Source organism: Sturnus vulgaris, chromosome 8 (genome assembly GCF_052056855.1).
Source record: "Sturnus vulgaris isolate bStuVul1 chromosome 8, bStuVul1.hap1, whole genome shotgun sequence".
NCBI lineage: Eukaryota > Metazoa > Chordata > Aves > Passeriformes > Sturnidae > Sturnus > Sturnus vulgaris.
In genome coordinates this window covers 22,735,264-22,757,871 of record NC_142250.1, presented here as the reverse complement: position 1 = coordinate 22,757,871, position 22,608 = coordinate 22,735,264, and the positions used below count along the sequence as shown (strand labels likewise).

Here is a 22,608-nt window from a genome sequence, read left to right as displayed (position 1 = left end):
TCTACCTAGCAAAGCATCTAATAGTGCCTCAGAGGAAGCTCTCACAGGGAAGCCAGGGTGATATAAATGGCAAAGTTGTTCACATGATGTAGTTTCAAAGTAAAAGGATGGATGTGGTGCACCTGTGGTGCTTTGTCCTGAGCCCTGTAACTACTTATTTTCATTCTTACATAGGATTTTCCCACTACTCAATAAGGCAATACCAACCTGTTAATGCGTGAAAAGTGAGGTGTGGAATTCAGACTGACAGAGGAATTATGCTGGAGACCTACCTGAGCTAAGCATGCCTAAGGCACAGAAGGAGCAGAGCGGGGCTCTGCAGGCACGGCCAGAAGGAGCAGAGTCTGCCTGGCGCCCTGCGCTGGGGCACCTCCAGCCGAGGGCACAGCAGGCGCTCTGCTGGGAGTGGTGAGTGCTGTGCCCCACCGTGCAAGTAGAAACCTGAGCATTAAATAGGCCATGCAACTTTTCCACTCCTCAAGGCACTGGCGAGGTATGCGTATTTGTCGTAATGTTTAAAGAGACGGTGGGCCAGCTGGAGAGCTAAGGGGGATAGAAGAACGGATGACCGGAGGGCTTGACCTGTGAGAAAGGGTTATATGGACGATGTGAGTGTTGAAGACTGATGGCAGGCGAGGAATTCGGCTGCCTGCCCTCAGACCCGTGGGTGTCAGCGACAGCCGCAGAGGAGGCCAGGCATTGTCCCAGTGGCCCCTCGCGGTACTGGCAGGTACGGGTGGACATCAGGTAGGGCGCCACTGCTCGGCAGGCCCGGTGACGCAGGGACTCGGGGAACGCGGCCCGCTCTCCCCCGCCTACCTCACGGGGCCGGATGGGACAGCACCGCCGCTCTGGCGCGCGCCACCCCCAGGATTTGAAATCCGTCCCGTGGTGCCCCGGGGCCGCCGCTGATTGGCCGGGCCGGGCGGTGCGCGGTTCAAAGCGGCGCTGGCGGCGGCGCGCGCGGCTGGCCCGAGTTCTGGCTGTACGGCAGCGCTTCGGTCCCGGTCTCGTCCCGCCATGGCTGCCTTTGGCTCCCTGGGCGGCGGCCCCAAGAAGGAGGAGAAGGGCAAGAACATCCAAGTGGTGGTGCGGTGCAGGTACGTGCGGAGCCCTTCTTTGGGCGGGCGTTGGGGGCCGGTCCGCGGGCGAGACCCGGGGCGGTCCCGCCTTGGTGCCTGCGGGACTCGGGCCCAGACGTTCTCTGCACGGTGCCCCGGACAGCCGGCTGGCCGAGGCTGCCGCCATGTGACAGGCGTTGTGCAGCTGTGGCTCTGCCGGGCCGCTGTACCCGGCTGCGGATAGCTGCTCCGGGGGATCGCTCTGTCTGCCCGGAGGGAGCCGCCCGTACCCCTGAGCGGCCTCGGCACCGCGCCGGGAGTTGCCTGTCCCGGGTGCCGGTCTGCGGTTGAGACGGCTCCGTGTGCCCTGCAGGGAAGCGGCGCTTCCGCACAAGTGAGGCTGTTGTGAACTTTCTTAGAGCTTAAAAAGACAAAAAGCTGCAATTCCCAAACTTGGTTCAGCGCACACCTAGTATGAAGCTGCGCAGGAAGCTCAAGAGGAGCTACGTAGAATTGGTATGATATTCGAGAAACACAAAAACCCAGGCTGTATTTTGTCCTTCTGTGAGCTCCTGTGGGAAGTCGCTGAGCTTTAACAGCTAAAATTGTTGTGCCCGCTGTGATATATCTGTCACATAACTTCATTGATGCAGGCTTTCCAGGGGACAAGCAATGGGTTCTGCTGCTGAAGTTAAAATGACCAAATGTCTTGGTTGATGAGATGAATTTGCTTTTTGGTATGAAGTGATAATTTTCACATACCATAAAATTAGGTTGTCTTTGTAATTCTGAAGTGGCTTTGAAGAGTTGCTTACTGATACAAGATCTTAAATAATCTTAAAGCATTATATGTTAAAACTGTAATACTGGTAATGCATTATATATAGTGTTTGAAACACCTTTAGAAGTTGGGGTTTTTTTGAGCCAGATCTGCAAATACTAGTTTACATATTATGTTTTTATGCCTTTTGCAGTCAAACTCTCAAGCTTACGAGTTGTGCTTTTACAGATGCACAATGAATACAGAAATTAAAATCAATTTAGTCTTATCTTTGCAATACAACTATAAAGCTTCCAAAACAAGTGTGGGATTGGTGAAAGTGTTGATGTGAGTCAAGGCTATTGCAAAAGAATGTTTATTGAAGCAATTAGATTTTAAATACTGTCAAGAGCAGCTGTTTTCATCTCTCTTGTTCTGGAATAGCTTTATCAAGTATTAGTATCTATTTTAACTAAACATAATGCTTACTTTGAAAGTAGCATTAGGACTGTCCACAGTGGAATGTTCTGCTTTTGTTCTAGCTCATAGGCTAATTGCTATGTCAAGAGTTAGTTTCTAACCTTTAAAAACTTTCTTGCCCTTTGTAGAGTTCGTTTTTTAGTAGCTTCTGTTTATTTGAGTAGTAAATGTTTCTTCCACCTCTTTTTTCTTCTGCATCAAGTCGGATTCTCCTTATCTTACAGATAAGCTGCATTCTTTGGTGTCCTAATTTATTCCAAAAAGTTGATCAGTCTGAGCATATTAAAAAATCTTTTCAAGCAACACATTTACTGAGCTTTGGTCAAACTTGAATTTGAAAACTCAAAATGCATGCATTAGTGTTATTAATATGCGTAATGTGCTTCATACCTGAGGAGATGAACACGAGATCAAAGGTTTCCATGGCACACCAGGCAGCTGCTGGTGTAGTGGTGATGTTGATGATCTCCTGCTTCAGCCCAGCTAAATTGTTCCCCTAATATCACAGCTGTGGGCTCTTGTACCTTCTGCCATGGAATGGTTCAGTATTACATGGTTACACAGCAGGATATGTTCATTGTTCTGTTACTTTAAAAGTCACAAAACTGAAGCTGTAACTTGCTCCTGTGAACAAGCTTTTGGTCGTCCTCTGTTGTCATCAGTCGATCTTGCACCCAAGTATCCTATACTCTGTTTAGAATCTGACAGTTCAGCCTCAGTGATATATTGAAGAAATGTTAGCCACAAGGTTCAGAAAACCTGAGGTGCCATGTGCATCTGATTTTCTTGTGGTTTGTCTTTTTTTCTTTAACATTATAATTTAAAGAGCATCTAAAGTGTCTCTAGAGTCAAGATATTTTAAGGAGTACAAGATTATAGAAGCTATATTTTCAAGCTGACTGCTTGAAATATTACTGCACTGACATTCAGTGCAGTAGCACTACGATATGAAGAATAAAATTAGATTTAATGTTTTTTAGGGCATTTCCATGCATTTCAGGAGAAATAGTGGCAAATGTCCCTTTAAGAAAGTGGTGTGCACCAAGTTTGAATTAACTTAGTGGTGAAACAAGATACTCACTATAAAGTTCAAAAATTTTATTGTCCCTCTATTAAACCTTTTAACTATGACTGACTTTAAATTAATGTGAACTTCTTCCCCCCCACCCCTACAATCTGATGTTTTGTCCGTCTTATTAAATACTATTAAGGTGCATCAGTATTATAAAGGTTCTGAGCTATACAATACTGTTATATTATATATATATATATATATATATATATATGTGTGTGTGTGTATATATATATATATATGTGTGTGTGTGTGTATATATATATAAATATAATTATAGCTATTACTGTCCTGCAGTTAGTAGGGACTGTTGGTATTTTTGTCGGTTTAGATTGTTGTGTCATCAGCATTTGATTCACTATTGCATTAACTTGCATGTATAAGTGCTTTCCTTCTACCCCCTGCAACTGAACATGTTGTGATGCCTGTTGGCCATGTGTGCACCTATATGATCTTGAAAGTGGTTATAGGCTTGTTAAAAATATGTATGTAACAAACGAAAAGCTACAGATGCCCGAGTTGGCTCGCAGTGTATGAAAGGAGAAACAGGGTCTATAAACCGCCAAATTGCGGCATTTTTTGTAAACTATTATTAAACAGATGAAGTTACAAACTCTGTTCTTTTTGCCCAGTTAAACTATTTGAGATCCTTAAACTGACTGACATTACTGCTTCATCTGTTTGTGTTCTTGATAGCAATGATTTCAATCAAATATTCTTGTCTCCTGTCCTTTCAGGCCTTTTAATGCCTCTGAACTTAAAGCAAGCTCCTATGCTGTCATAGACTGTGATCAAGCGAGAAAGGAAGTCAGTGTCCGCACTGGAGGCGTGACAGATAAGTTATCAAGGAAGACTTACACGTTTGATATGGTTGGTAACTGCTTGTCAAGCTGGGGACTTCTAGAAACAAGCTAGTACTTAGTGTGGTGTCACACGTTATTGTATGGCTAAGTGAGATGTGTTGTCTTTGTGTCGATAGGTGTTTGGTGCTCAGGCAAAGCAGATTGATGTGTACCGCAGTGTTGTGTGTCCCATTTTGGATGAAGTTATTATGGGTTACAACTGTACAGTGTTTGCGTAAGTAAGCCAGTGATTAGTATTAGGAAACTTTATTTGTATTTTAGTTTCTTGTTTACATTTTTATTTTTATTCTCACAGCTATGGCCAAACTGGTACTGGTAAGACCTTCACAATGGAAGGGGAGCGGTCACCCAATGAAGAATACACTTGGGAAGAGGTATATTTTCACTCCTGAGATTTCTCTTGTCTGTGCTCTAGTTCAAAGGTGAAAACTGCAGAAGGCTGAAGAAGAGCAAAAGTTGATGCCTTCCAAATTCTGAAGCTGACTTTGCTTAAATGTTTGTAGATTGACAAATAGTCTCATTCATTTATATGAAAAGGACAACTTTACATTTTTCATGTCTTGCATTCAACTCTTGGCGACTTTTATATGGAAGGTCTAGTCTGGTTTATATCCAGTCAGGCTATTTAGTTGAAACTCTACTGCCTAGCTCCAAATCTCTTTCAGTATATTTATAAATTAAATGTTTATCTTTAATTTATAGGATCCACTAGCAGGTATCATACCCCGTACATTGCATCAAATATTTGAAAAACTCACAGAGAATGGTACGGAATTTTCAGTGAAAGTCTCTCTTTTGGAAATCTATAATGAGGAGCTTTTTGATCTTCTGAATCCTACTCCTGATGTCGGAGAAAGACTGCAGATGTTTGATGATCCTCGAAACAAGGTTAATGCTACAGAATTTGTTATCTTGAGGCTTTCAGGGTTGTTGAGAGACATATAATAAGCATGTATTACTTTCTGACAGAGGGGTGTAATTATTAAAGGCTTGGAGGAAGTAACTGTACACAACAAAAATCAAGTTTACCAAATCTTGGAAAGGGGTGCAGCCAAAAGAACAACTGCAGCTACTTACATGAACGCATATTCCAGGTACAAATCTTCCCTATTTCAGTAACCTTGTTTTGTTCTTTCTTAAACAAAATCTTACTGAAGAAGTAAGAAGCTAATGCAAACATGACATCATCTTGAGATTGTCTATCACAGTGCAGACTGTCAACGTGAGTTAGAAAGCCAGAGATAAAATTTCTTTCTTACCACGTGCTGTGGGGTGATTGCAATGGATGTATGAAGGGGTATCATGCCAGCAGCCAAGCCTACCTGGCTGCTCACTCACTCCCCTACCTGCAGGATTCAGGGAGAGAACTGGAAGTGTAAAAGCTGGAAAACTCATGAGTTGAGATAAAGACGGTTTAATAGGGACAGCAAAAGCTGTGCACACAAGCAAAGCAAGAAATTAATTCACTGCTTCCCATGGTTAATCCATCTCCATGAGAGCAGGGCCCCATCATGTGTAATGGTGACTTGGGAAGGCAAATGCCATCATTCCAAATGTCGTCTCCCCATTTCCTCCCTCTTCCCCCCACTTTATATACTGAGCCTGATGCCATATGGTCTGGAATATCACTTTGGTAATTTGGGGTCACCTGTCCTGGCTGTGTCTCCTCCCAGCTTCCCATGCACTCTGAACCTTCTTGCCAGTGTCACAGCATGCAAAGCCCTGACAACAACATCTGTTTTATCAGCCCTGTGTGCAGCACAAATCCAAAACACAGCCCCATACCAGCCACTGTGAAGAAAACTAGCTCCACCCCAAAAAAACAGTACAAAGCATCATAAAATCTGAATGCTTCTCAGATTAAAAAGGGACGAACTATTTCTCCCTGCATTGTTTTTAACATAAGTTTCTCCTCTTGTTTCCCTGCTTTATAATTAATATATCCTTTGTAAATATGCAGTGTCTATTTGGAACAGTAGCCTTGGGATTCCGCCTAATTCTAGCTGAGATAAAAGCATCATAATGTTCTTAATTAGACATCTAGAATACTGAAGTTTAAGTATAACTCAAAGTTACATAGTTAACTTTTTCAAAACTTTCTATGCCTATGAAAACAGAAGACCTAAATCTGGCAGATACGTAAGTGAAATACATTGCATGTACTAGCATGAGACAGATACTCCTTGCAGTAGATACTGTACAACACTTTCAAAAAGAAGGTTCCTTTCAATTTTGAAAGATGTTTAGTTGATACACCTGTATCAGAGGGGTAGGTTGTCTTTATTCTAGCGGCCCTATGTGGTTGGGTGTTTTGGCCAGTCCCATTTACTAAATAAACTCGGTGTAAGAGTCTTGAGTATCCTTTCCTCTCTGCACTAACAGTAGAAAATGATACATTAGGATTTGTTACTGAAGTTTGGAATTTCACAATACTGCTAAGATCTGCTTTTTACAGATCAACACAAGACCCTCATTTTTCAAAATCTGGCTTCTGTAAAATTCGCAGACTAAGCTGGGGATAAGATTGTATGGCAATAAGGACTGCTTCATATGGTTGCAGGTCGTAGAATGTAATGGGAGCACCTGGGTCAGAAATAGCATTCTTATTACTGCCTTCACATTCTTGAGCTGCAAATGCTAACAAGTTAACATCACTGATTACAAGTAGTGATCCAGTGTTGCAATAGTAAGGAATGTACCCTGCCTGTATTGTATTTTAATTTCAAGATATACTGAGCATGTCTGTTGACTGGTGGAAGGAAATGGGTATTTTCTACCACTGACTGGAACACAGAACTCATTTTGTCTGAGATTCTAGGGAATTTTGAGCATTTATTGGGCCTGAGGTGTTGTTTTATGTACGATCAGACTAGTGTAATTTGACATCTATGGCTTTCTATATATGTCACCTTCTTGTAATAAAACCTTACTAAAGGAATAAACTCAACCTAAAATCATCTTTACTATGAGAGTGGTGAAACACTGGAACCTGTTGCCCAGAGAAATTGTGAATGCTCCATCCCTAGAAGTGTCTAAGGCCATGTTGGATGGGGTTTGAGCAGCCTGGTTTAGTGGAAGGTGTCCTTACCCATGGTAGGGGGGATGGAGCCAGATAAAACCATTGCATGATTCTGTGATCTTAATCTGTATTACTATTTTTGATTGAAAAATTAATTGAACTTCTAAATTTTTAATGTTGGATTCAGCTAGTTGCTGCGTTTTCTTAGCCTGCATAAAGAAAGTTATGTTCCTTAATATTACATTCTGTGAAACTGTTCCTAGCATAAGGACTGAAAATAATCTGCAAGTCAGTTTTCATGAGGTGCTTGTGAGTTGAGAATACACAAATGTAAGCAAAACCAAGGCATTTCTTTTTTCCTTGAAACAAGATAAAATTTATAGGATTGAATAAGTCGAATGTCAACCAGTTGCTTCATCACCGATTTTTAAATACCATATTCATATATATGCACACAAAATTATACTTAGCAGAATAACTTTGTGTATTGAAAATGTAATCTGTAGTTCATGGGCTAAACGTGTTCTCTATAAAGAGCACAGAACTTGCAGCAGTAATATAACAACTAGGTATTTAGCTTTAATGGAACATCTGAAACTGGTTTCTTTTGCAGCCGTTCCCACTCTGTGTTTTCAATTACCATCCATATGAAAGAAACAACAATAGATGGAGAAGAGCTTGTTAAAATTGGAAAGCTAAATTTGGTAAGTATTTGAACTAAATGTCATTGATAAATTCTACTACATGGCTAAAAAGTTTATTAGAGTTTTTTCCTGATAAGGGGAAAAATGATTGTTTTCATAAAGTGATGTGAAGTATTATTTTTGTCACTCTGAAAAATATCAATCCCATTTGTCACCCTAGTGTCCCCTAAAAAACTGGTAAGCTCTTTTATGTGCTCTGCAAGACTTTGGGGCAAACATTGTTCAGGGTGATTTGAGACAGAAGCATAACCTGCCTTTCAGGTTGATCTTGCAGGAAGTGAAAATATTGGTCGATCTGGGGCCGTTGACAAAAGAGCTCGTGAAGCTGGAAATATCAACCAGTCTCTGCTGACACTAGGAAGAGTTATTACTGCTTTAGTGGAAAGAGCCCCTCATATTCCATACAGGGAATCTAAACTCACAAGAATCCTTCAAGATTCTCTTGGAGGACGGACAAAAACATCAATAATTGCCACAATTTCGCCTGCATCTATAAATCTTGAGGTAAATTTAAAGTCTGAAAACCTATTCCTAAAATAAGTAATATATTTTGCTAATGATACAAAAATGAGTTAATTCCTCAGCTTGACCTAGTGTTTTATCTGTTTTTTACAGGAAACATTGAGTACACTGGAATATGCCCATAGAGCAAAGAACATAATGAACAAGCCTGAAGTTAATCAGAAGCTAACAAAAAAAGCTCTTATTAAGGTAACTAGACATATAGCTTAAAAAATGAAGTTACAGGTTAGGCATGACTTTTTGTTTAATGTAGTCTTTGCTGTGCAGGAGTTATGACTGGGAGAAGCTGTAACTAGTAGCAGTGCTTTTCTGAAGTGATTGTAATTACTGATCTAATGCTTTTTAAACTAGAGCTGCACTGATACAGCAGTGGTCCCTGCAGGTATTTGAACTGTTCATAAGACTAAAGTTGAACAGAGAGCTATTGCTACTAGCTGTGACTGTGGGTATTACATATTTGCGATTTTGCACTTTCCCTGGAAAGTGCCTGAATTAAAGGGAACTTGTCAGTAAGTACAAGCGTAGAGCCATTGTAAAGTAGCTCTGCCTACTTCTGTAGGGCACTGCCTTTGTGAGAGTGTCTGTTAAGCTGAATATCGAAACCAAAATAGAAATTTTCGGGTTTACAAGTGATGGTTTCTTTATGCAGGAATACACTGAAGAGATTGAGCGTCTGAAGCGAGACCTTGCTGCTGCTCGAGAGAAAAATGGAGTCTATATTTCTGTTGAAAACTATGAGTATGTCTGCAAAATTTCTATAAAATAACTAGCAACAAATCTCACATACTGGTACCTATCTTTATACAGAAATACTTTCAGATCTATTTTTAATCTAGGAAGTTGGAGATACTTAGGAAAACTTAACTGTTTGGTCAACTTGTTCTTTCAAAATTTATTTTTATGCAGATAAAACCTAATAGGCTTGCACTGAGGAATTTATGGATGTGTGGAACTTATAAGCATTACCCAGCATGTGGATTTACACATGCAACTTTTTTTTTCCAGTGGAAGCTAATACAGGACAATAAACTTGATACACTTCACTTTATTTAATAGAACTAGTTTGCACAGAAGGTTTACAACTGAAATTTGTTTTAAATCTTTTCTGCCTTAAGTGAAAATTACCTGCTATTCATATAGAATTTAGCAATACTTTTTTTTTTTTCAAAATTACTGAAAATGCAGTGTAAAATCTTGAAACTGCCTCTTGACTAATTTCTTTGTTTCTTTTAATCCTCCCTTGAGAGCCCTTAATGGAAAGCTGACGGTTCAGGAAGAACAAATTGCAGAGTATATTGACAAAATCAGTGTCATGGAGGAAGAAGTGAAAAGGGTAAGTGATGTTTTTCAACTGTGGCTTAAATCTGTGAAAAAAATTTGAAGAAATTCGTTCCTCCTTTCAAAAGGAGGAAAAATGTTTGAGGAAAGAACACTCAGAAGATTGTTTGTGTTGTTGGTCTTAAAGTTCCCCAGTTAGTCAAAAATGGAAGCTTCCTAGTCCTTGAAGTTAGGCATTTGAAATAACATGTGAAATTGCAGGTTGCAGTATTTTTTTTTTAAAGCTGTTTTCATATCTGCTACTGTAATTTGCTCTGCTGAATTTTCAGCAAAAAATCTGTGATACCATTGTAAAATGGTATCATCTCACTTAACAAGTATCTGCTTAGGAGCAAAGAATGAGGGGGGAGAGGTCATGAGCTTCCTTTTAACTAATCACATGAAAATTAGAGCTAGTTGTTTAAGATATCAATTTGCTGGTATATGTAACTCCTTTATGTAATCAGCTTTACTGACTCTTCAGTCTATCTGCTTATGTTTGTTCAGTGGGATTCTTTTCCTTGTGCTGTAATAGTAGTTTGCTCTTGTATTTTGGGAGGGGAAGTGAGCGATTATTACAGTGAGAATAGTGTTGGCTTGATCTTTTCAGTGATTACAAAGACTATGCAAACCTGTTGCTTAGGTTTTAGACTTGAGTCCTACAGCTGAAATTACATTGCTAGATAAATTTGCCTTCTCTCATTGTCACAGAATTTGAGAGATGTGAAATTGTCAAATTATAAAAACGTGGTGTTACCTTTTTGATGACTTGTCTTCCTATTTAGGTCACTGAACTGTTCAGAGTCAGTAAAAATGAACTTGAGCAGTGTAAAACAGACTTGCAAATCAAGGAGAAAGAACTGGAAGAAACACAAAAAGATCTGCAAGAAACCAAAGTTCAACTGGCTGAAGAAGAATATGTGGTTTCAGTTTTGGAAAATACTGAACAAAAGCTTCATGGCACAGCTAGCAAGGTTGTCACAGTTCTTGTACCTACTGTAAAACATCTTCCTTTGTTTGGGAGTTTCATGGGCTTTTCAAGGAAACCAATTATTGCTAAAGCATGATGTGAGTGAGACAAGACCTGAATTTAAGATGGAAACCTAGGATGAGATTGCAGGGCTTTCTCTGTGCTAGTATTGACAGTTGACTCCTAAACACTCTGGTTGGTCTGGAGCTAACTTTACCTCAGGCCAGTTTGTCATGGGAGTTCCAGTGCTTTGCAATATCTATTATCATGAGTTTCTTTGCAGAATAAGTAGTTTTCTTTCAAAATCTTATGACTGGTCCTGCAAACCAGTAAATTATACTTACCTGTAGGACCTGGTCTAGTGGAACATGTCCCTGCCCATGGCAGGAGGCTTGGAACTAAATGGACTTTAATGTCCCTTCCAACCCAAACCATTCTATGAATTGGGGAAGAAAAATAGTAAAAAGCTTTGAATAATGTTGCCCTGTCACCTCTGTATTTTTAGGTATGACTTTGATGTGTTTGTAAATTAGTCCTAATTATCAAAACAGACTTGAGGTAGGGAGAGAGAGTGTCCTGCTATTTAAACTGCAAAGTGATGAAACTTGTATCTTCAGGCACCATGACAATTTCTTTCTATTTGGATTCCTGTAAGATTAGGAGGGAATGCCTGGTTTTTATGTGTGGGTTGTGGAGTGTTTGAGACAAATAGGTACAGATATTACTTATGCTCTACAAACCAGGACTCCACTATTTGTATGAATTCTAAATTATTTATAGCACGACTAGTACCAGAAACCTCTTGCTTGGGTACTATATTTAAGAATCTATTTACTGTCAGATTGTTCAGGAAAAGGTTGAAGTGCTCAGGTATTTTTCAGTTACTATTCTGGGATAAATGATACCTTTTTTCCTTAAATACTGAGGAAGTAATTTATTAATGCTTTGATTTTAAAGCCAGAACAAATTGTCTCTAGTAGATAACTTTTTCCCATGTTCTAAAATCATAAATGACATAACACCAGGGTCCAGAACAGTTGTAATTTGATGATATAAAGGGAAATACTTACCTTCTTTAACTCAGAACTGTTGTCGCTTTTCCTTACATAATATGTGCTTGACTTCTTGTTTAAAGACTTACTGAAATAACTTTAAAAATTACAGTTACTAAGTACAGTTGAAGAAACTACAAGAGATGTGTCTGGGCTCCATGCCAAACTGGACCGTAAGAAGGCTGTTGATCTGCACAATGCTGCTGTCCAAAATACATTTGCAGGACAAATGAATGCATTGTTCAGCAAAATACAAGATTCAATTACTGAAAACAGTTTGAAGCAGCAACAGATGTTGACATCTTACACAAATTTTATAGGTAAGTGTAATACCTGTATTAGTAGTTCATCATATAGTAATCTCAAAACCCACTTCCTAAAATGTATTTGTTTTAGGAAAAATGTGGCTTTATTTAAGTGACATAATAATTACAGTTGCACTGGTAATAATGTGTCTGGGATGATCCACAGCCTTCCTATAAGGGGCAATAAGATGATGAGTAATAAAGAGAGTTCTTATCTTACAGGGAAGCTTTAAAAAAATTATAACTCTGGATTTATTTTGTAGGTGAACTCCTGTCTACCAGTACTTCTACAGCAGATACTCTTGCATCAGTTGTATCAGCATCTTTTGCCTCTCTTAAAGAATTGGTGTCTACTGAAGTTTCTCACATGTCTGAAAAAATAACCCAGCATGAGAATCTATCACTTGATTGTAAAGCGGAGCTGCTGAGATTAATTGTTAGTACACGTGCATATTCCTACTTAAATGTTGGAAACTGGTTTTGATCAAAAGGGGTTCTGTAAATGTGTAGAATTTTTTCTGATGCTCTTTACCTGTATCTGCTCCACCACCTGGTGATGATTGTCACTCCCCACTTCCCCTACCATGTCATCCCCACAAGCTGTAATGTGCTATATAGCATATACTGTCATAATAGAGCACAAGGATATGTGCACAGTAGCTTCTTACAAATGTACATGAAAGAACAGCCATGTTCTGGTTTAACTTTTTTTTCTCTTTCTAGGAGGAGCATCAAACTGGATTAGGAAGAGCAGTAAATAGCTTGACACCAGTGGTAGAATTTGTTTTGGGGTTAAACTGTCAGTTCCAGAGTAACATTAAGAAATATTCTGCTGTGACTAACCAGGTAATGCACGTGACCTGTCTCTTTGCCTTGTGCTTTTCTATTTTATTTAATTTAAAGATATGTTCTTTCTTTTTCTGCAGTATGTCAGTGTTTCCAATTCTTGTCTGGCCTTTTCCTCTTTATCTTGTCCCATGAATTCTATCTTTTAACTCTTTCAGACTTTTTTTCTCTCCTGAGGGTGGTAAATTTGTTTCTCTATATTGGCACAATTGCCTGCCTAAGTGCCAGAGTAGAATGGTAAAACATGGATGTTTAAATCTTTATGTAACAAATAATTGATGGTGCATTTAATACACTCTCCCTCTGTATTTTAGAGATCTGAAAAAAAAAGTCAACTTAAGCGAGTCTTACTAATCAAAATTTTTCTACTTCTGTACAAAATTTTTTCTATAGTCCCTTTGATTCCTGGGGAATGTGATGCTTAATCTTACTAACAACCATAAGTGCAAACAATACTGGACTTATTGAAGCCCTTTGCTTCAAGTTATAGTTCTAGTCTATCTTGTGATATTTGTGTAGAACTGCAGCCTCTTTCATTTTTTTTCTCCCCATTTTGTCAAAAATAAGTCTTTGTTTCTGGTGACTGGTTTCTTTTACTGAAACATTTTCCCCTCCTGTCAATTACAGCTCATAAGTAATCAGCTCCCTTTGTCTGGAAGCTTTTTATTGGTTTTTCAGACTTAGACAGCAGATAGTCCATGACTTAGCAGTTCTTGCTGTTCCTTGTCTACTTTTCTATTTTGTTTACCTTGCTTGTCAAATTTTGTGTTTGAAATAGCCCCCACACTAAGTTACAGTCTCAAACCTTAGATTGTTCCAAGTGTCCAAGTGTGACTTTCTGCCTTCTATGCACAATACTTATTAATGCCTTTTGACAATTTCCTTGGGGAAGAGTTTGAGAGTTTGTTTCTATGCCAGTTATGCTAGGGAAAAATACCACTTTCTTAAATAAAGATAGAAAAATCTAACTGTAAGTAAAACTTTTTTTAAGATGGAGGACCATAAAAAGGAAATGGATGCCTTCTTTGGAGATCTTTTTCTCACTCTGAAAAAAATACAGGAAGAAACAGCCAGTGGCTTTGCTCAGCTCCAGCAAAATTGTGACAGTTTAAAAGAAGAAGTGGAAATGATGAGGTTGGCACATAGAAAGGTATCTTTAGAGTAAGAAAACATCCTAATGCCAAGTGTGATTGCTTGCTTTGATTTAAACTCTTATGTAGTAGTAAACCATTATACTTGTTTCAGAAAAAATGTTATGAGGGCATTAACTTGATCCTAATTCTAGTCAGCTGTTGTTATGCTGCTTTAAGTAGTTTATGTAGGAATGTAGCAAAACCCCCTTTCCTTTGCTGTGAGTATATCCAGTATATGTGCATTTACATATGTCTCCAAAAGCCAAGTGTCTGTATCTTCACTCCACAAAAATTATACCTTCTGCTTTAGAATTGCAAAACTCTGCATTTTCTGCGTTTTTAATCCAGGCATTCAAGTACCTTTTAAGACTGTTAAAAAGTGCAGAATAACGGTGAAACTCGTGGTAATTTTCTTGATAGAGTGCAGCTGAACTGATGTCTTCACTGCAAAGCCAGCTTGACCTGTTTGCTGAGCAGACTGAGAAGAACTTAACTGATGTACTCACAAAAAATGGAAGCCTGAAGACCACCATTACTGCTGTGCAAGAAAATGTTCACCTGTAAGGAGCAGATTCTTTTTGCTGTACGCTTACACAGATAAACTATATATGAAGGGAACGTCAAAACTGGATGCTCTTCATATTTATGTGCTTATAAAGCCTGCTGGGCATGGCCTGTGTGTTAGAGCTGGATTCTGACACAGAGTGTAGATCATAGTTGGCCTTTCCCCACAGTAAACAGTAGTTTGCTATTGGGGAGCAAAAGGCGTGCCCTTGAACTTGTCTCTCCTGAGCATGTTGTGATAAGAAAGTATCACTTTGGGAGCAATATGCTGAGGAGTGTCTCTCAAAACTTCATATTATAAATGTTTAGCTTGAAGCATAATAATGTATCTGTTGCAATATGTTTCATTCAATTGCAGACTGAGTAACTAAGGTCTTGCTAAAGTTGTTTTTAATTTGTGGTTAGGGTCTTTTGGTTCTCTTTTGGGTTTTTTTTGGTTGGTGGGGGTTTTGTTTGTTTTCTTAGCAAACCTACTGCTGCCAGTGCTGCGAATTTAGTAAGTAGAACAACAATATTATAATTAACTGTTTTGATAGAACTGTGCTATTTCACTGGCTCTGGTCTCATATTTCTAAAAGTATACTGTGTTAAAATCTACCTTTCAAAATCTCTGAACTCCTACAAATATATTGTTGCAGGAAAACTACAGACCTAGTCAGCAGTACTAATTCCAGTCACAGCAAATTTACTGCATCTCTGGATAATTTCTCTCAAGAGCTCAGGAGCATAAATGCTGAAAACAAGACAATGCTGGAAGAATCCAATGACCACTGTCAACACCTTCTCAGCAATCTCAAAAATGTGTCTCAGGATACCAATGCATGGGGTGAATTTACAACTGCTCAGATGGTCAACTTTACTAATCAGCAGCTATTGTCATTCAGGGATGAGAAACAGCAGTTTCAGTATTTACAAAAGGTACCTATAGTCATTTGTAGTTTAATGCAACATCCTGAGATGAACTTGAACAGAATTTGTAGAGGGAGAAAAAAGTTTTCTGTTATAGTCAAAACAAAACTATGGGTTTTTTTGATAGCAGATTCATGTTACTGAGTTTAAGGTGTAATTAGAAGAAATCAAAAGCCTAAAATAAGAGGAAGACTTTGAACTTCAAGTGCCCATAACCTCAAAAAATGGTGTCATGACTAATGCCATATAGCAACTTGTACTTGTAATCTGAGCATTTTGCATCATCTTGGTTAGTGTTTATCTCTAATTCTAAAGCTTTATCTACAGTACTGTCCTTGGAAGATCACAGTGATCAAATGCAGGCTATTTTCTGGAGGATGTGAATTACTTTATTAGTCAGATTAAATCAATATGGGAGAAAGCATTCCTCTGAAGTATATACAAGCTCTGACCTCTTATCTAAGAATTTCTCTCACATTCTTGGTTTCTTTTTTTAAAATTTCCTTCACAAATTTCACATCCCACCCTTGTTTTATTGTTGCAATAGGCAGTAAGATAGGCAAATCCAATATTTTGCAAACTTTCAGAAGGAAAAACTCAACTAGAAACTTCCTTCACACGGAATATTCTGAGTTGCAAGGGATCTCCCAAGAATCAAGTCCAACTCTAAACTAATAGCATTTGTGGTCTCAAGATGTCTCTGTATCTGTTGTGCCTGCTGAACAGTTCAGGAGTTTCATTTCAATGGGAATGACTGAAAACACTTTTTTCCTTTCCCCTACAAATGCATAAAGATTCTAGTACTTGTAGGATGTTCATGTTCAGTTGAATATCCTAATTCTGTGCAGGGTTTGTGCATAGAAGCATCAAGAGTCTGATCTGAGCCATGTGGCATCTTTTATTCTTGTGACTAGCTTTCTAAAATGATCATACTTTCTAAGAAACTGAGTCTCTTCTGAAGATAGCTCTCAAAATGACAGTGTAAAACTAGCACTGAAACTTCTCAATTTGAGGTCTCAGTTGTTTCGTTTCAGGTCATGTCACTAATCATGCACCACGCCTTAGTAAAGAGGCCATAGTCTTACCTTTCCTATTAATTTGGTGTTTATAGTTGTTTTCTTTTTTTTTCAGAAAAATGAAGAAAACTGTGATAAATCAATAGCTGAAATTGCTGACTACATTGGCAGACAAAAAGCTGCTGAGGGGAAGGTGCTAAACAGCCTTCTGGATCAGATAAAGGTGGATCAGGAGATACTTGTGGAGCAAAAGCAGGCACTTAAGGAGGAAGTACAGCATGGACTAACTCAGGTTAATGGTTTCCTGCAAGAGGATCTCAAAGTGGATGTTCCAACAGGTATTTAAGCCGGTTGGGGACAGGACAGAATGGTCTTACAGAAAACAATTTGAGTTCCAGAATTCGTATGTGAAGGTTAATGGGAATAAAATGTAACAGGCAGCCTTACACCTTTTTTTTTTTTAAGATGTATGTAAAGAATGATGACTGAACAAAGCATGATTTCTGTAATGAGTTGATGTAAAATTTGGGATCTGAAATTAAAACAAACACTGAAAAGTGTATAATTTTCATTAAAGGGACAACTCCACAGAGAAAAGACTACTTCTATCCAGTCACACTTGTGAGAACAGAGCCCCGGGAACTAATTCTGGAGCAATTAAGGCAAAAGCAACCAATTTTTGATGCTGTGGTAAAGGAGGTGGAGGATAATGCAGGTCAGGTATGTATATAAATGGCAATTGAGGCTCTTGAATGAGGGTTCCACATCTTTGAGGTTTTCCATTTCCTTGTGGATAGTTGACTGGAACCCCAGGGTTGTTACAGCCTTTGTGGTTTACAGTGTACTTGGACTCAAGTGTGCTGAGTTGTTTTGACAAAAACAATCTCTTGAAAAATAAGCAAGGATATTAATAATTTAGATTTCATTCCTGTTTTTCAGAAATTAAAGTTCCAGGTCTTTTGTAGATCTGATCACTCTTAATACATTCATTGAGGAAATACAGACATTAAATACATATTTCTGAAAAACTTCTGTTTTAGGACCTGTTGGAAGAGGAAGGAGAGTTGCAAGAACCCAGGGAAAACCTTGCTTGTGACAATTTCTTAATGGATACAAATGTATATTGCCACACAAATGGTGGTATTCCTTTTTTCCAGGTAACTTCCACAAATAAGCAAAATAGCTGTGTATTTGAGAGAAGAAATAGTATTGTTGCATAACATGTGCTGTAGTTTCAAGTGACTTCTTATATTTTAGGGTAGTCTCACAATGTGTTCAAATCCTGTAGCACAAGATTAACAAAGAATTATCTAAAGTAACAGCAGATTCTGATAGCAGTTAATAGTGGATAAAATAGTGCAGATTTCTGATAAGCTGGGCAGACAGCTGAAAACTCCTCAGCAAATTATCTTGAATAAAGAAAATCGTCATAATTTGCTAGAGATGTGTTAATGGCAGAGTTGAAAGTACACGGGGTATTTTCTTAGAGGCCTGACGGAAATATTGGCGTTCATGGGGTTGGGTTTTTTTACTTACTTGTTTCTGACCCTTTTGCTCTACCAATGTATTTGTAAACTTCTTGGTATATTAGTCTGGGGATTTTCCTGCTGGGGAAAGCATATTTTCTTGTTGTGGACCCTTTAAAAATAACTGCTAAGCTTCTGTATGTCTATAGTCAATCTCCTTAGTAAATGCAATATATTAGGAACCTTTTTCAGGAATTATGTCAACTTTTTTTCTTAGACCACTGCATTGCACATGAGCTAGAAGTCTTTAATTTCTTTGAATTCTCTTAACATTGGGTATTTTCTTTAAATCCCAGCACAAAAGAAGTCTCAAAAAGGGTAAAGAGAACAAATCTACAGCTCCAGTGGAGAACAAAATGGAGGATATGACAGAAGAGTTTCTTCAGAAATCTAAGCATCCTTTAAGATTGCTGAACTAAGATACAGCCTCTTCAGATCTGTTTTTAAATATTTCTATCTTACTGTCTTACTGAGCCATAACTTTTTTCGTTATTCTCAGTGTCCCTATATAGTGATGCAAAATTGAATCAAAATATTTCCCTGCTCAATCTCATGCCTTAGTCCTATTTTTATATGTTGCAGCTTGCAAAGTTTTAAGAAAAAAAAACCCCTGCAGATTATGGTGCTGTTATGTTAAATATATATGTATGTTGTCAAGTGAGAAATTTTCTGTTTCTCGGTAGATCTAAGATACCAGAAAGGAATGTAGAAATATGCTTTGTTATACATAAAATGGTAACTCATAATGCTTAATCAGCTGTAAATAAGTGTTCTGGTTTTATACTGCTTTTTATTCCAGTTCCTCTCTTTTTTATGGTGATACTTCAAATAAATTAATACATGGAAAACAAATGTACAAGCACCTCAGAGGAAAACAAACTTATCTAACTTTCTTATGGTGCCAGGTTTAATTTAGCTAAAACATTATCAGCTCTGTCGTGTCTTCTGCTGTCAGAAGAGGCTTGTCCTCTCCTTTGTTTGAGAAAAGACAATAGCTTTATTTCAGTGCCTCTTCATTCTGTGAAATCTTACTGCTGGGTCTTGGGCTTTTTGTCTGTTTGTTTGAATCTCACTGTTCTTCCTCTTAACTTGCAGATGTGAGGTGTTGATTGGGATACAATGTCTTATCAGGTTCTGTATCATAAACTGGTAGCTTTTTCTTTTCTAAGGTTCTTAACATTAAAACATGCAAACTTGGTTACAAGTGCAGATTCTGTGTTGTATAATAACAGTGAATTTCCAGTAATCTACAGGAGCATTTGACCAACTGTTCTTTTCATGCTTCTCCCCTGGCAATTAGAAGAAAAACTTCAAGCTGCAACATGCCAAAGAAGTAGATGAATAGGATTATGATGGGAGTAGGAAGAGACACTGGAAGGCAGCCTTAATTACATTAAAGTGCTATTCTTAGATAATTGTCCAAACATGATTTGGAAGATGGTTCACTTTTCTGTATTGAGCTTTCAGGCTCAACATTGATGTTTTTTCAAACAGTGATCCATGTATTTATTTCTTTGACCAAGTATGTCAATGCGTTATACCCTTGACACCATTCAGATAGCACTTTCAGTCCTGCTAGAGCCAGAAGGACATCATTTGAAGTGACCCTTGCAGTGATTCTCTGATCTGTAGCATGAGGGAGACCATTCATCAGTTGTGTCTGAAGACCTGTCTTGCCTCTTGTTGTTCATCCTCTTTCACAGCTGTGGGCAAAGCTAATTGCTTTCTGACATTCCAGTAGCAGGAGGAAAAGCATTAATTCACTTTTAAATGAGTAAGAAGCACAAATACAGCTTTGCTTCAGGTTTTTAGGGTTAAGTGTGGGAGGCAACTCAGTATCATTTTGGTACCTACCTTATATATGGAGTCTTTCTTCTGCTGTAAGGAACTTGAAACACTGGAAGATGCAAGACTCTTTTCAGTGTGTTTGGAGTATTGTCAGATTCTGGCACCTAAAACTTAATGGGCTTAAGTCTCCAAACTCTAGGATCCACTTTCTTGCATCACATGCCTGTTAACACTGACTAGACAGTAGCATAATCTTCCACAATGGTTCAAGAATTCTTTTATTAAATAAAAATCAGCCCCAAGGGTTGATCCCACAGCTGTGTTGAATAGCCTAAACCAAGTGGGAGAGACTTGCACAAGCCTTTCATCCTACTTCATTTTTGCTGTGGATTTGACAAGAATTAGTGTGAACAGGCAAATTGGAATAGACAATAGCTGAGCAGGCTTGCATCCACAAAATCATGCCATATTTTGTGCCCCCTGTCTTTATCCTCTTTGAAACCCTCTATCTTGACTGTGGTTTGGGTCCTGCAGTGTAGGCACAGCCTGCTTTCCTTAGCAGCTTCACGAATTTCAAGGGCTACTTCACACTTTCTCTTTTCCTAAAGTAGCCCTCAAAGTCGTGTTGTCCTTTGTGTGCAATACTGGCTGTGATCTGCTGATCATTGTTCCGGAGGCCACACCACAGATGAATAGGATGAAAAATCGGGATGTCCTGGCCTCCCTGTCCCTGCCTCCTCTCCCACTAGATGGCCCTAACACTAAAGGTTGGTCTGAGCTTAGGTAATGACTGCTAACCAGGACTTGGAAATACGGGTTTTGCCAAGCTTTTCCTCAAGTATCTGTCAAAAAACCGTTTCAAAATCTAATACCGAATTTATGCTTCTATATGGAGAATTCTGTACTCAAGCTTCAGTAGGGGCTTTCTTTGTGAAGAGCCAGATTTGTGTAAAAGATGACCTAGTGCCTGTGGGCTTTACTGTGGTGCCAATAGACCTTAGTAGCATGGCCTGCTCTGTTCCCCACCGCATGGGCATTGCCCAAAGCAGAAAGCTGTGCTAATTTGTTTTGGTGTATGATGCATGGCAGAGAAAAGAAGGGTAAGGAAAACAAAGCAACAGTTGTTTCTTGTGTGCACTCATTGTAACCACAGATCTAACCCAGAGGGAAGAAATGGCACTGTCCAGACTAACTTACTGGTGGTTTGATTTTATCCTGTATAAGGCATCCTTTAGAAAAAGAGTACAAAGCCATTTCCACAGAATAATTAGCCAGGTCACACCCATACTGCCTTAAGGCAGCCGAGCATGAGGGAGAGTTCTAGTGACTGGGACTGTAGTGTATGGCCATGTTCTAATTAATCTGATAAGTGCTGTTAGGATTAATGGTTAAGTGAGATGATTTAGCTCTTGATTTAACAACAAAGATACAATTAATACAATATTGGGAAATTAAATACGGAAAAATAAGTTTAAATGCTTGTAAAGGGTGAAATGCTAAGAGGGCCACAGACTATTGAGTCACCAGCTTCCTTTTCAAGTGAAAAATGAGCAGCCAGGAGGAAAGCGAGGAAAGGAAACTTCCTGCTTCCTCCTGGAAATCAGGGAGCTGCAGCACTTGCTGCATCAAAGTTGTTGGAGATGCAATGTTTATTTGAAGAGAGAAAAAAAGACTGAGGTGACTGGCTGCTATTGATGACTGCCTTTATTTTAGGTATCAAACAATTGCGTGGGGCTAGAGAGGACTAAGGAGGCACAGAGTTGCTAGACTGCTTTTCTTTTTTCTGTTAGGTGTCAGTCAGCAATTAGCTGTTAAAAGGGTAGAGAAAACAAGGGGAAGCCTTTAACTCTTTGCAGTGATAAAAGAAAAAAAATTAAACTAGGAAGAACTGGAAAAATAAAGTAAACCTTCCTTTTTCATCAAGAAGAGATTTAAGGGGGAAAAGAGTTCTAATGTTTGAGAACATTAAAAAGTAAAAGAAGAATATTCGTTAACTATGTATTTCAAAATTTATGCATTTTAAGCAAGTGTTTACAACCATTTGACTACTATTTTTTTTCTTTCTGTTACAAACTACTTTTTATGGTAGAGGTTAATGCTCTATAAACTGCACGCCCACCCATGCAGTTACTTTATATAAAGTTAAACAGCAATAAATCATGCTATGCTTTGCATTCATAGGCTTTAAGTGACAGGGTTCTATAGGTAGGGTGCAGACCACCTAGCAAAGCAGGCTGTCCTTGGAGGGTGGGCACAAGCTCCATCCAAGCAGTGCTGCCGTGCTCACTCTTGAAATCATTAAAAGTACGAGCACAGCAAATGCAGTGAAGTGAATGCTTACATTTCTATGTTTCTAGTTATATTTCTATACTTCTAATGCATTCTTTGGCTTCCTAGAAAAGAGTCTAGCTACCAATAGGAGGCCATGGTTAGAAAGCTAAACAAGTGCTCTTCAGACAGCTGGATTAAAAGGAGCAAATGCTTGGTCTAGCAGTCTCTCATCAGGGAAGAGGTTAGAAACAATCTGCCTCTTTTATATTAGGTCTGAAAATTGTTCTGTTTTTTCTTTATGAGAGGACTGTCAGTTTCCAGGTGGCACAAAGTTAAATTTTGTAAAATAATGGAAGTTAACTGGATTGCTTTCTTTTTCTCCAAAATATTAAACCTATATAAATATTCCCTTGAATTCCTTAGTTGTACT

At 38.8% G+C, this 22,608-nt stretch overlaps 1 protein-coding gene across 1 annotated transcript; it reads left to right on the top strand.

Moving 5' to 3' along the window:
- The first annotated feature begins 945 nt into the window (after positions 1-945).
- KIF11 (kinesin family member 11) lies at positions 946-19,323 on the top strand. Its single transcript, XM_014875432.2, has 22 exons — positions 946-1,100; positions 4,111-4,243; positions 4,353-4,450; positions 4,532-4,610; positions 4,939-5,124; positions 5,206-5,330; positions 7,869-7,959; positions 8,221-8,463; positions 8,575-8,670; positions 9,131-9,219; positions 9,727-9,814; positions 10,584-10,772; positions 11,933-12,140; positions 12,389-12,561; positions 12,849-12,971; positions 13,963-14,121; positions 14,525-14,664; positions 15,307-15,586; positions 16,709-16,931; positions 17,171-17,313; positions 17,634-17,750; positions 18,416-19,323. The coding sequence occupies exons 1-22, from the start codon at positions 1,021-1,023 to the stop codon at positions 18,536-18,538; spliced, it is 3,186 nt and encodes a 1,061-aa protein (XP_014730918.2). The 5' UTR covers positions 946-1,020; the 3' UTR covers positions 18,539-19,323.
- The last annotated feature ends 3,285 nt before the right edge of the window (positions 19,324-22,608 follow it).

Bases quoted from the DNA above. Each gene is read 5' to 3' on its own strand.
- KIF11 (XM_014875432.2), top strand. From the start codon at position 1,021: ATGGCTGCCTTTGGCTCCCTGGGCGGCGGCCCCAAGAAGGAGGAGAAG. The intron at 5,331-7,868 runs GTACAAATCTTC...TTTCTTTTGCAG, and splicing joins TACATGAACGCATATTCCAG to CCGTTCCCACTCTGTGTTTT. The intron at 12,972-13,962 runs GTAATGCACGTG...ACTTTTTTTAAG, and splicing joins ATTCTGCTGTGACTAACCAG to ATGGAGGACCATAAAAAGGA.